Source organism: Channa argus, chromosome 15, assembly GCF_033026475.1.
Source record: "Channa argus isolate prfri chromosome 15, Channa argus male v1.0, whole genome shotgun sequence".
NCBI lineage: Eukaryota > Metazoa > Chordata > Actinopteri > Anabantiformes > Channidae > Channa > Channa argus.
In genome coordinates this window covers 4,647,079-4,660,676 of record NC_090211.1, presented here as the reverse complement: position 1 = coordinate 4,660,676, position 13,598 = coordinate 4,647,079, and the positions used below count along the sequence as shown (strand labels likewise).

Here is a 13,598-nt window from a genome sequence, read left to right as displayed (position 1 = left end):
TTCTAATTTATAGCATTTTGATGTTATTACATCAGAACAAATTAGTACCAAGATGTTAAAAAGTAGTCTGCAACTGAAGTCTCCTCTTTAAATGGGGGCCTGGTGCAGAAGGCAGCGGGTTCAAATCCCACCCACCCAGCCACCAAGGGCAACCTTGGTGTCGGTCCCGAGTCCGGACAAAAACAATGGGAGGGTTGCAGCAGAAAGGGCATCAGGTGTAAAAACAGATGCCAAATCAGCCCCAGAAGGGGACGAGCCGAAAGCTGTGTATTGAACTGAAGTCTCCTCTTCAACCAAAGATGTTTACAGATCTGTGAACTCCCAGACAATGTGTAGGTGGATAAAATGGGTTGTTCCATGCGTTTTAATAAATTTCACTTCAAGACTAATTCTAGAGTGCACTTTTTACGGCAGAGACCAAGCATCAAAAGGCTGCAGAGAAAGTTAGTCATAGGAGAATCAAAGATATTTAGAATGAATTGGCGTAATTTCTATTTCCTCTCCTTTTTTATACATGTAGTTCAGTTAGAGTCACTTAATTTTCTGTGAGCAGCATCTTCTCACAGTCCAACCATTAAAAATAAATACTTTGTTTTATTTTCTGGAGGATTAAAAAGTTTATCCACTAAGAGAAAGGTAAGGGCCAAGCTATCTGTGTTGTAAAACAATATCACAGATCTTTCTTGTGAACTTTCACTTTTGCGCGATGTAAATGACAAGTGCTCTTTGCAATACTGTTAAGATCAGGGCAGAGAAAACAAAAAACTAAATTCTTTCTCTGTAAATATTCTAAAAATAATTAGCTATACAGTATATGATAATAGAGAGCAGTGCTACTGTAAGTGGATCTGTCTTGCAGATTGAGTTCTATCATGTCAAGACAAATTAAATTTTTTTACAAGCACATTTAAAAACAACAGATTGACCAAATTGCTGAACAAAAATTACACAGAGTAGATAAAATCAGTAGTCAAGGAGACAGACATAAAAGCACAGACAAAGGGGAACTTAGCTGGATTTAAATGCCAAGAAGAGAAAACTGAGTCCCCTAGAGTGTGTAGAGCTTCTAAGAGATAGGGGGGCACTGATCTGTTGAGTGATTTAAAAACAAACAACGAACTTTAAAATCAAGTTCGGACCAGCTGCCAACGAGAGGGAAGGTTGGCTGACCCCTTTCTTTAGTAGATTGGAATAGTCAAGGGATGAAACAAAAGTATGAATCATATCCTCAAAATTGGACAGACATAACTTTAGCCACAATTCTTAGTTGAAAGAAGCTAATCCAAACCAGAGAGTTATTTTCTTTACACAATTTAATATCACTGTTGAGTATAGTGAAAATAAGTGAGAAGGTTTTGGGAGAAACACTTACACATTGTTGTTTTTGGTCTTTTTGTAGGATACTAAGAATAGAGACTAGCACACTGAAAAGAAGATATTATTTTTGCCTGCAAGTCAGCAACAATACATTTAATAGTGGCACTAAAACATGATCGCTGATGACTCACGATGTGAAACATTTTACCTTCTTGGTTAATTTGCAGAAGAGAATTTGGACAGAAAGTGATTTGTTTGGTTATTGTAGTGCTTTTCTCTCTGGTCCACTAAAAAAAAAAACACGTTACAACTGATCCTGAACTTTGCTGCCACACAAACACAGCACAGAAAAGTGGAGAATGTATTACACCTGTTTTAAAATTAAAAATTAAAAGGATATGCTTTTTCTCTAAGTACTTGATTTATTGTTTATTAATTCATTGATTGTATGTAAAATGTTTAATTCCCTCCTCTATATTTTATCTGTAATTGTTGTATCTGTGTCTTTTTTTATTGGTTAAATTCGTTTTGTATCACATTGTTTTACTGTTCACATTTTGATTGAATAATTGATCAGTTATTCCCCAAAGTGTGTTGACCTACTGCTTTAATATGTGATTTAAGCCACTTGTCTGTCACATTGGCCACTTTGTTGTCTCTAGATTTATCATCATACTTTAACCGTGCCACTATCAGAAGTTGCTGAACCACTCTTTCAATTTTCTATTCTATATTTTTTTTTAAATAAAGAGTTTATGAAAACCTCAGACTGAAGAAACAAAACTAAATTGTGATTTTGGTTTGTAGCAAAACAACTTCGAGGGGAAGTGAAATGACATTAAGGCTAGAAGTTTATTTCATGCTCATTCTTCCGAGGTTGTTTCAGGATGACTCATTGATAATGAACATGATGTGTTTTATATGACAGCTGGAGTGAAAGAAAACTGTGTCATCTACTCAAAGTGTTAATAAGCCATGTTATGTGTAAGCTATATGGTGCAATATATGCGTGTTTATGGCTGTTTTGAATGTCCACACTTGACAATGCCAGTCCAAGCACTGTAGAAATTATGGAGGGTTGCATCATGAAGGGCATCCGGTGGAAAAAAAATGTGACAAATCAACATGGAGTAAACAAATCCAGAAACTTCTTCTTTTCTTTTCGGTTGTTCCCTTTCAGGAGTCACCACAGCGAATCATGTGCCTCCATCTAACCCTGTCCTCTGCATCCTCTTCTCTCACACCAGCTAACTTCATGTCCTCTTATCCTGTCCATCCTCGTCACTCCCAAAGAGAACCTCAACATCTTAAGCTCTGCTACCTCCGGCTCTGCTTCCTGTCTTTTCTTCAGTGCCACTGTCTCTAAGCCGAACAACATCTCTGGTCTCACCACAGTCTTGAACACCTTTCCTTTCATTATCGCTGATACTCTTTTATCACACAACACACCTGACACTTTTCTCCACCCGTTCCAACCTGCTTGCACTCGCCTCTTCACCTCTTTTCCACACTCTCCTTTGCTCTGAACCGTTGACCCTAAGTACCTAAAGTCCTGCACCTTCTTCACCTCTGCTCCCTGTAACCTCACTGTTCCACCTTGGTCCCTCTCATTGACACAAATGTATTCTGTCTTACTGCGGCTAAGCTTCATTCCTCTGTTTTCCAGAACAGACCTCCACCTCTCTAGATTTTCCTCCACCTGCTCCCTGCTCTCACTACAAATCACAATGTCATCTGCAAACATCATAGTCCATGGAGATTCCTGTCTAACCTCATCTGTCAGCCTGTCCATCACCAGAGCAAATGAGAAGGGGCTCAGAGTCGATCCTTGATGCAGACCCACCTCCACCTTGAACTCCTCTGTCACACCTACAGCACCTCACCACAGTCTTACAGCTCTCATACATGTCCTGCACCACTCTAACATACTTCTCTGCCACTCCAGACGTCCTCATACAATACCACAGCTCCTCTCTCGGCACCCTGTCATACACTTTCTCTAAATCTACAAAGACACAATGCAACTTCCTATGTCCTTCTCTCTACTTCTCCATCAGCATCCTCAAAGCAAATACTGCATCTGTTGGACTCTTTCTAGGCATGAAACCATATTGCTGCTCACAAATGTTCACCTCTGCCCTTAGCCGAGCTTCCACTACTCTTTCCCACAACTTCATTTTATGGCTCATCAGCTTTATTCCTCTGTAGTTGCCACAGCTCTGCACATCTCCCTTGTTCTTAGAAATGGGCACCAGTACACTTCTCCTCCAGTCCTCAGCTTCCTCTCACTCTCCAAGATCTTGTTAAACAAACTAGTCAGAAACTCTACTGCCACCTCTCCTAGACACTTCCATACCTCCACAGGTATCAGGACCAACTGCCTTTCCACTCTGCATGCTCTTCAACGTTCTCCTCACTTCACTCTTACTAATCTTTGCTACTTCCTGCTTCACACCAGTCATCTCTTCTACTCCTTGTTCCCTTTCATTTTCCTCATTCATCAACTCTTCAAAGTTCTCCTTCCATCTTCCCATCACACTCCTGGCACCTGTCAATACATTTCCATCCTTTTCTTTAATCACACTAACCTGCTGCACATCCTTCCCATCTCTATCTCTTAGTCTGGCCAACCTGTACAAATCCACCCCTCCATCCTTGGTGTCCAACCTAGCGTACAAGTCCTCGTACAGTCTTTGTTTGACCTTTGCCACCTCTACCTTCACCTTACGCTGCATCTCCCTGTACTCCTGTCCACTCTCTTCAGTCCTCTCACTGTCCCACTTCTTCTTAGCTAACCTCTTTCTCTGTATACACTCCTGAACTTCCTCGTTCCACCACCAAGTCTCCTTGTCCACTTCCTCTTTCCAGATGACACACAGAGTACCCTGCTACCTGTCTCACTGATCACATTAGCTGTAGTGGTCCAGTCATCTGGAAGCACCTCCTGACCACCCAGAGTCTGTCTAAGCTCCTCCCTGAAAACTACACAACATTCTTCCTTTTTCAACTTCCACCACTTCGTCCTCTGCTCTGCCTTTGTCCTCTTCATCTTCCTCACCACCAGAGTCATTTTACACACCACCATCCTGTGTTGTCTGGCTACACTCCCCCCTACCAAGACTTTACAGTCTCTTTCAGATGACAACGTCTACACCACCTAAGTGCTTCTACCTCTGCTCTTATATGCCACCCTATGTTCCTGCCTCTTCTGGAAGAAAGTGTTCACTACAGCCATTTCCATCCTCTTTGCAAAGTCTACCACCATCTGTCCTCCTGTGTTCCTGTCCTGAAGACCAAATCTGCCCATCACATTCTCATCACCTCTGTTCCCTTCACCTACATGTCTATTGAAATCTGCTCCAATCACCACTCTCTCACCTCTGGGGATGCTCTGCATCACTTCATCTAACTCATTCCAGAATTTCTCCTTCTCTTTTAACCGACATCCTACCTGTAGGACATAACCACTAACAACACTGAACATCACCCCTTCAATTTCCAGCTTCAGACTCATCAACCTGTCTGATACTCTAATCCCCTCTAGAACATTCCTCACCAACTCCTCTTTCAGGATAACTCCTACTCCATTTTTCTTCCTATCTGACCCATGGTAGAACAACTTGAACCTTGCTCCTAAGCTTCAACCTTGCTACCTTTCCATCTGGTCTCCTGGACACACAGTATGTCCACCTTCCTTCTCTGCATCATGTCAACCAGCTCTCTAGCTTTTCCTGTCATGGTCCCAACATTCAAAGTCCCTACGGTCAGTCCTACATTATTAGCTTTTCTCTTCTCGCTCTGCCTACAAACACACCTTCCTCCTCTTCTTCTTCGACCAACAGTAGTCCATTTTCCACAGGTACTGTGTAGGTCAACAGCACTGGTGGAGGTTGTTGTTAACCCGGTCCCCGACTGATCCGGCATCGGAGGCATTTTTTGATTCGCATTTTTTATTTAGCATGTGTTTTACATCGGATGCGCTTCCTGACACAACCCTCTGCATTTATCCAGCCTTGGGACTGGCACAAGAAGACACTGGCTTGTGTCCCCTTGCGGTTGTATTGAGCACATCCAGAAACTGCAAGGCTCAATTCTTGATCTTCTTCTTTTTTCTACCTATACAACATTTCTGGGTTATTTTATCCACTCACATGACTTTTCCTGTTATTGCTATGCTGAGGACACACAGCTCTTTGTGTCCTGTATACCGGATGACTCCACTTTGTCATTGGGATATTTCAGCCTGTCTGCCTGACATCTTGGATCTCTGCACTGGCTTCCCGTAGCTGCCCTTATCAGGTTCAAAGCTCTGACTCTTGCCTACAGTGTGCTCCTCTTTCTGATTCTATCTGTATATTCTTGCACTTGCATCTTATGAAACCAAAACACTTTGCTTTCTCCTTGACTTACATTTTTGCTTGACTTGTACATCACTTGTAAGTTGTTTTGGATAAAAGCATTTGGCATCTTGTAAGTGATATTAATTAATGGACATTTTGACATTTTGATGTACAAAATGAATACAAACAGAAATGAAGCAACTACAAAGCACCACAAAAGAACGTTGCCACATCTAATATTGATTAATTGTTTTCATCTTCAGGGGTATGAAGATGTGTCTTTGCTGTTATGGATGAGGTCTGGAAATTCCATGCCCAATCATGGGGTTACTGGCTGGCAGGAGTTAATCCCAATGCCAGTGCTGTATTGACCACACCCCAGAAATATTTCCTCTTTAACAAGAAACGAAACTAAAACAAACAGTAAAGTAGAATGCATCTTCGTGGCATTTCCTTTTACAGCCGTCCGCTGGAAAAAGTGAAGTCACACTCTCAACAGTTGGACAAACCTGAAGATAGGTATGTAAACACACTGTATTTTTCTTAATATATTTTATATTTATGGTGAATTATTGATACACTATGTATGAGAAGCTAAACTTAGTGAAGTTAGTCTGGTTAAAACTAAGCTCTTAAACTTTCATTGGAATATACCGACATGTCTGAATCAACTGTGCACCTCCAGACAGGTGGAAACAGATCTACATTACACAGGGTTTTACAGGCCTCTGAACTGCACTTTAACACAGTGAGAAGCTCCATAAAAACTCTGATTTAAAATTAGAGTATACTCTACGTTGTGTTTCACTTATGATAAAGCTCTACTAGTAATTTTCCCTCCTCTTCCGGTCTTTATTCTCAGCTAGTCTAAACACATCCGTAAAATGGGACTCTCCTTTGTAGTGTGTTGCTGAATCGTTTCTGATTTTATAAAGACTTTGTAAAGAGTTTCTATATCAGTATTCATTTTATTTGATGTGATTTTTACTTTCTTTCCACTAATAACCTTGTATCATACAGTGATCCTTGACGCCAACATGAGCCGTTACCAGTGGGCTGAAGATGATTTTCATTTGCCCTGTGGAGTAGAGCGACTGCACCTCTCTGCACCAGTTTCTGGTAAAAAGTATGTCATGTATCACGGCACCACCAGGATGAATGCTCAGACCATCTTGGCCTCTGGTTTTCGCCAGTCTAAAGATGGGATGCTGGGCCCTGGTGTCTACCTCAGCCGAGACCTGCAGAAAGCTAGCCGCTATCCCATTGATCACCCTGAGCATGACAGGGTTGTCATTAGGGTCATGGTTGATGTGGGGAAAGTGATTGCTATTAATTGTCAGCGCCACCCACGTCAGAAGACCTGGCATGACCCCAAGTATGGCCCGGTGTACGACACTGCTTGGGTGCCACCTGGATGTGGAATGGTTAAGAGCGGTTTGGAGGAGGATTGTGTCTGGGATCCCAATAGAATCCAGATTATTGGAACCATCAAACCAAAGTCATTCCCAGGCAAGGATGGATGTGGTGCATGGGGCTACAGATGAGCACTGCCAGCTGTTACCATTTAAAATGTTCCAATATATTTTTATAAATTTGTATAAAACCTTAATGACTTTGCAACTTGTTTGTGTCACTGCATAAATAAAATAAAGGTGTAATGTCAAATATGAGTTGCTCCTTATTTACATTGAAAGCAGAAAGTAGTGGCCACATTTTTGCATTTCAAAAATCTGCTGTCAATATATTCAGTTTTTTCCTGGAGTTGTGTTTTACCAAAGAAATTGTTCCTACTATTCATTTCACCCATAAAATTTTTATTTTAATGTAACAGATTTTACAGGTAAAACAGCACTACAAATTTACAATTTAGCTGTAGTTTAAATTTAATTTAGTTAAATGCATCTTGTGATATCTATCATTTAATGGACATTTTGACATTGGCCAGGTGAAGTCACTCCCTGCGGTCACAATAAAGTTTCATATATTGTCACTTTTAATCTTCTGCACAACAAATTCTTTCAACTTTTGTATTTTTTGGCCTGTGAAAATGAATAAATGAAGTTTGGCCTGCAAGTTGAGAACACATTTAACAGTGGCACTTAAACTTCAGTGATGACTCATGATCAGATACATTTTACCTTCTTGCTTAATTTGCAGAAGAGATTTTGTTTGCAGAAAATGATTTGTGTGTCATCTTTTATTGCAATGAAGTGTGGTGTAACTTTAAAAGAATAATCAGAAAAATATTTTGTGATGTTACTGTGAAGAATAAACTGAAGAAGTTGGCCATTATTCATATCTCTATGTGCTCTCCTTCTCTATGTGTCAGACTAATGGTATCTTGAGAAAGGAATAATGAATTGTGTTCAATAATATGTGCAACGTGACACAGGCAATATTTTAATGTAATGAATGAGGCTTTTTTCTGGAGAAACCTTGTTTGTATTCTCCAACCAACTGTTTGTGTTAAACTCTGTAGGTCTGAGTAAATAAAGACTTTGATAAGCTTACTTTTAATAGCTTTTTAGAATTACTGGTGTAACCTGTGAAAACTTTATTCATAGAAGTCTGGATGTCACATGACTAATTCTGTGGATGTGGCCATGATGGTGGAAGTAGATGGCGCTAATATGGATTTAAATGAATGTTGCAGGTACGTCTTTTTAAACCGTAAGAGTCCATTGCGCTCTCTCATTCCAAATGCATAGAAAACTATATTGCAAAGGTCTTGCAAAAGTCCATGGAATAAACATTTCTGAACCTCACATTACCCATATAGTCCGTTCAAGAAGACAGATAATAAGACTACGGCCAGAGACCAGCCACCCACTGTCAGGGGGCTGGGAGTATCCTAAATGTGGAGTAACCACACAACAAACCAAATCATATTAAATAAAGGGACAACAAACCATACAAACACTGAACATGCAGTGTAACAGTGAGTGAACTCCCAATATACCAACCATACCCATAGGTGGAGGCCCCAACCCACCACAGTACTAGAAACAAAAGAAGAGTTCAAATTTAACCAAATCCAAAAACAACAAACCTAACAAATTAAAACTACAATGTATAGCAATACTAAAATAAAATATGCCTGCAAACAAGAAAAGCACTGTTACAATATTTGTGAGGAAATAAACATACATTTTATATTTTTATATAAAATCAAGCACAATATCTTACACAAGGTGATAAGACTGCTCAACAACGGCCTGGAAAGTCCCATGGTCAATCACGGGGTTGCTGGCTGGCAGGAGACAATCCCGGTGCCAGTGCTGTGTTGACCGCACCCATCTTTATTCTGACAGGGAATGAAAGTCCTAGAACTGAACAAGAAGTGAAATGAAAGCAAAAGAAGTATGCACATTTATAGAAGTCACACTCTCAACATTTGGACAAACCCTGAAGAGAGGTATGTGTTCACATACCTCTCTTTTTTCTTAAAATATTTTATATTTGTTGTGAATTAGAAGCTAAATTTAGTGGAGTTTCTTTAGTTAAAACTAAGCTCTTAAACCTTCACTGGAATATGCCGATATGTCTGACTCAAGTGTGAACCTCCAGACAGATAGAAACAGATCTACATTATACAGTGAGCAGCTGTATCATTTTATAATAAGTTGATAATATATTAATTTCACAAATATAATTTTCACTCTTCCTCCAGCCTTTGTTCTCAGTTAGTCTAAACACTTCCATAAAATGGGCCTCTCATTTCTCTAGTGTTGCTGAATTCCATTATATTTTTATATATTTGTATAAAACCTTAATGACATTGTAATTTATTTGTGTCGCTGTAAGTTGCAACATAAATTTATTATGTAAAATTATTTCTTTTCATTTTTTATTGGAAACAGAAAGTCATGGCCATATGAAACCCTCTGCTGAAAATACAATGGAGGTGAATGAAATTTAGGTTGTAGTCCCTGAATCATAAAAGCACATTTTAAACATGTAAGTCCAGAAACATTGTCATAATGGTCTAGATAATACAAACTTTACTCTCTGTTTTTTACTGGAATCACCAAACAACTTGTTTCTAGTTTTTTTACTAGGATAACATTGTTATGTGGATCTACATGGGGAGAGGCTGTTCAGTTGTTTAGCTCCTAAAGTTGTAATTGTTAATAACAATTATAACAAGTGATTATACAGCATTCCCGTGGTGATTTGGTGGTGTGATAGAAGAAGTAAATACACTGAATGTTCAAGTTTAAAGTTAAAGGAACTGTGGCTTTACTATCTGGATGGGACATAAAAAGGAAGCTACTGGGGCCTGCAACCAGATTTCTAGGCAGTTGGAGAAGAAGTCTGCAGCAAGACTTTATGGCACTTGGAGCAGAAGTGAAATCACAATAACGACAACTAAAGATTTGATGCTTACTTCTTGCTCATTATTCCGAGGATGTTTCAGGATGAGTCACTGATGATGAACAGCATCGTCTGTTTTATACGACAGTTTTAGTGTGACAAAAGTGTGTCATCCATGCAAAGAGCAAACCCCAGTGGTAATAAGCTACATGCAGCTATACACAGACACAGATTAGGTGGAATGTTTATGGCTGGTTTGAATGTCCACACTTTAATTACTATACTATGTAGAGAAGCTAATACCAGTTGATAATACAATTGCCTGGGTCATGAAAATTAATTTGAAAGAAATAAAACAGTCTACTACAAAAAGCATTCTTTTATCAATCATAATGACTTCCTCAACAGTTTTCAGGAATCAAGTCAGACCAGACAGTTTTTTAGGTTATGTTATTACATAGTAATTGCCCTGTGCATTATTCTCAGTTTATCCCACAGCTCTGCTGGCTGGAAGGAGACGAACCCAATGTCAGTTCTGTGTTGACCACACCTAAAAAATATTTCCTCTCTGACAAAAGACGAAAGTCATAAAACTGAACAGCAGGTGAAACGAAAGCAAAACACTTATGTAAATTTATGGCATTTCCTCCTACAGATGTCCCTTTATAAGACAATGTGAAGTCACTCTTTCAACATTTGGACAGACCTGAAGAGAGGTATGTGAACACACTTTGATTTTCTCTAAATATTCTACATGAAAACCTTTGGTGGAATTTGTTGGTGTGTCTGACTTAACTGTGATCTTCCAGACAGACAAAAGCAGATGAAACTATGCTGGTGTATGCTGACTAAACCATAACTTTAAGCTCTTTATACTGTCATGAGACAGTAATCGCTTTGAAAAGTTGACCTGTAAAGTTTAAACTCTTTACTTCACCTGACCAATAGAATTGTAGCAAGAGGCTCTTAGTCATGTTTCTCTTTTTGAATAAGCTGAGCCTCCGTTTTCCTTTGTTTCTTCCAGCCTTTGTTCTCAGCTAGAAAGATCCATAAACACATCTATAAAACGGGCCTTTTGTTTTCTATTGTGTTGCTGAATCATATCAAAACTGATTTTTTTTTCTTTCTTTCCACTAATAACATTCTTTCATACAGTGATCTTTGACGCCAACATGAGTGGTTACCAGTGGGCTGAAGATGATTTTCATTTGCCCTATGGAGTAGAGCGACTGCACCTCTCTGCACCAGTTTCTGGTAAAAAGTATGTCATGTATCACGGCACCAGCAGGATGAATGCTCAGACCATCTTGGCCTCTGGTTTTCGCCAGTCTAAAGATGGGATGCTGGGCCCTGGTGTCTACCTCAGCAGAGACCTGCAGAAAGCTAGCCGCTATCCCATTGATCACCCTGAGCATGACAGGGTTGTCATTAGGGTCAAGGTTGATGTGGGGAAAGTGATTGCTATTAATTGTCAGCGCCACCCACGTCAGAAGACCTGGCATGACCCCCAGTATGGCCAGGTGTACGACACTGCCTGGGTGCCACCCAATTGTGGAATGGTTAAGAGCGGTTTGGAGGAGGATTGTGTCTGGGATCCCAATAGAATCCAGATTATTGGAACCATCAAACCAAAGCAAAACCCAGGCCAGGATAGATGTGGTGCATTGGGCTACAGATGAGCACTGCCAGCCGTTACCATTTGTTACCAATATATTTTTATATATTTGGATAAAAACTTAATGACTTTGCAATTTGTTTGTGTCACTGCAACTTGCAAAATAAATGTGTCATGTCAAATCTGAGTTGCTCTTTATTTATATTGAAAGCAGAAACTCATGGCCATATTTTTACATTTAAAACAAATGATGGTTTTTGGTCCCTGAATCATTAAAGCTCATATTAAACTAATAATAATAATAGTAATTCCCAAACCATTGTCATAATGCTCTAAATAATCCAAACTTTACTGTTTCTAATTATTTTAGTATTACTAGCTGTTTTCTCCTTTTTTCATTCTTTATGCTAAGCTAAGCTGCTAGTTGTAGCTTTGGAGTTATATCAAATGAATACTGAACAAATAAGTATAAATAAGATGCAATTTTAAGCCAGTTATCTGTTACTTTGTGCCTTTGTGTGTTTGTTGTCATCATAGTTCAATCAACCCACTAGGTGTGGTTCTACAGTGGAAGAGGCTGATTAGTTGTTTAGTTCCTAAAGTTGTAATTGTGTAAATAAAATACAAATATACCCATAAGCTCTTCAAAGTCAATAATTATACATAACTTCTTAGAACACTCCAAAAGATTGCACTTTCTCTTCTTTTCTCCTCTTTCTCCAATTTTGATGCAAACTTGTCAGTTTCGCTTTCCTTTTTCATGCCAAGGGATGAAATCTGAAATCACTGGTAATAATGGGCTGATTGTTGTATGTTGGATCACAAATATTAATATGTATAGGTGAAGATTCATAGTGATATTGTACCAATTAGTTCACATATGTAACAAACAAATACTGTATTTGCATGTTTGTACTAACAATATAAAAACATGCTAACACATGCAGGAATATACTGAGAAATATTATATGTGTGTCTGTATTTTAGGATCCTGTACGCGGAAGTGAATGTCATGTTGTCGTGTCATGGTGCAGTTGCTTTATGACTAACGTAACTGCCTCACAATGTGAAGACCCGGGATGAATAACCGAGAGGTCTGCGTATACCCAGTTCAAAGGATTTTACAAATATACATAATTAAATTGTGTGATCACATTGTCATTATCAGTGTATAATGAAAGTGATTAGATCAATTAAAAGTGTGGATTCATATGTTAATATGTGGTATGTGTTGTTAAATATGAAAGCAGAGAATGAATGACCCACATAATTTTGTTAATATTGTAAAAAAAATGGATTTAGGAAAATATGGATAAAACCTCTTCACCATGATGACGCAGAGAGGCGATAAACTGCACGTGACAAACTGAAAGCTGAACATATCGAATAAACAAGGTAGAAAACAAAAAGTTGAGGCTGCATCTCGGGGCCAAAGATTCTGATCCAAGACGTTCGCAATTAGGCAGAAGGAGATAGAGAAAGTGAAAAGAGAGAGAAAGAGGGGGCAAAGGAGCCAAAGGGGAATAAATCATCTCTATTTTTACATGTTCATTCAAGTAGATTACTGGCACTTCACAGCAGTATGCATGAAATTAAACTAATGTGGTGAAAAGTGTATTGGAAGGCAAGTAACAATAGACCAGAGGATGATTTCTAAAACTATTGGAGCATGCTACATATAGTGTGTGTGTGTGTGTATGTGTGTGTGTTTACTGCATGACTGGAAACATAACGTCATCATTTCCTTAGGTCAAATAAAAGAGGGTTTGTTTGTATTCTTACATAATGTGTGTGTGCTAAAGGTGGAATGAGAAAGATGGTTTATCATAATAAATAATTATTTCATTTTATTGTATTTCCCACCACTGCAAATAACTAAACGATTAGTAATCCCAAAGTTCATGTTTTTCCAAAAATTCAGATACATTGTTACTAGCAATATTGCATTTTTGTACTTTTTAAATACACTTGTTCAAAGGTTTTATGATACCTGTTTAATGTAGTTTATTTTT

The 13,598-nt window shown here is 38.8% G+C and overlaps 1 protein-coding gene across 1 annotated transcript; it reads left to right on the top strand.

The window, feature by feature from the left end:
- The first annotated feature begins 6,046 nt into the window (after positions 1–6,046).
- LOC137100540 (uncharacterized) lies at positions 6,047–11,768 on the top strand. Its single transcript, XM_067478413.1, has 4 exons — positions 6,047–6,176; positions 6,678–7,155; positions 10,970–10,974; positions 11,196–11,768. Exons 2-4 carry the CDS (start codon positions 6,695–6,697, stop codon positions 11,648–11,650), a joined length of 921 nt encoding a protein of 306 aa, XP_067334514.1. The 5' UTR covers positions 6,047–6,176; positions 6,678–6,694; the 3' UTR covers positions 11,651–11,768.
- The last annotated feature ends 1,830 nt before the right edge of the window (positions 11,769–13,598 follow it).

What these genes read in the sequence shown, in the direction of transcription:
- LOC137100540 (XM_067478413.1), top strand. Translation starts at nt 6,695, where the DNA reads ATGAGCCGTTACCAGTGGGCTGAAGATGATTTTCATTTGCCCTGTGGA.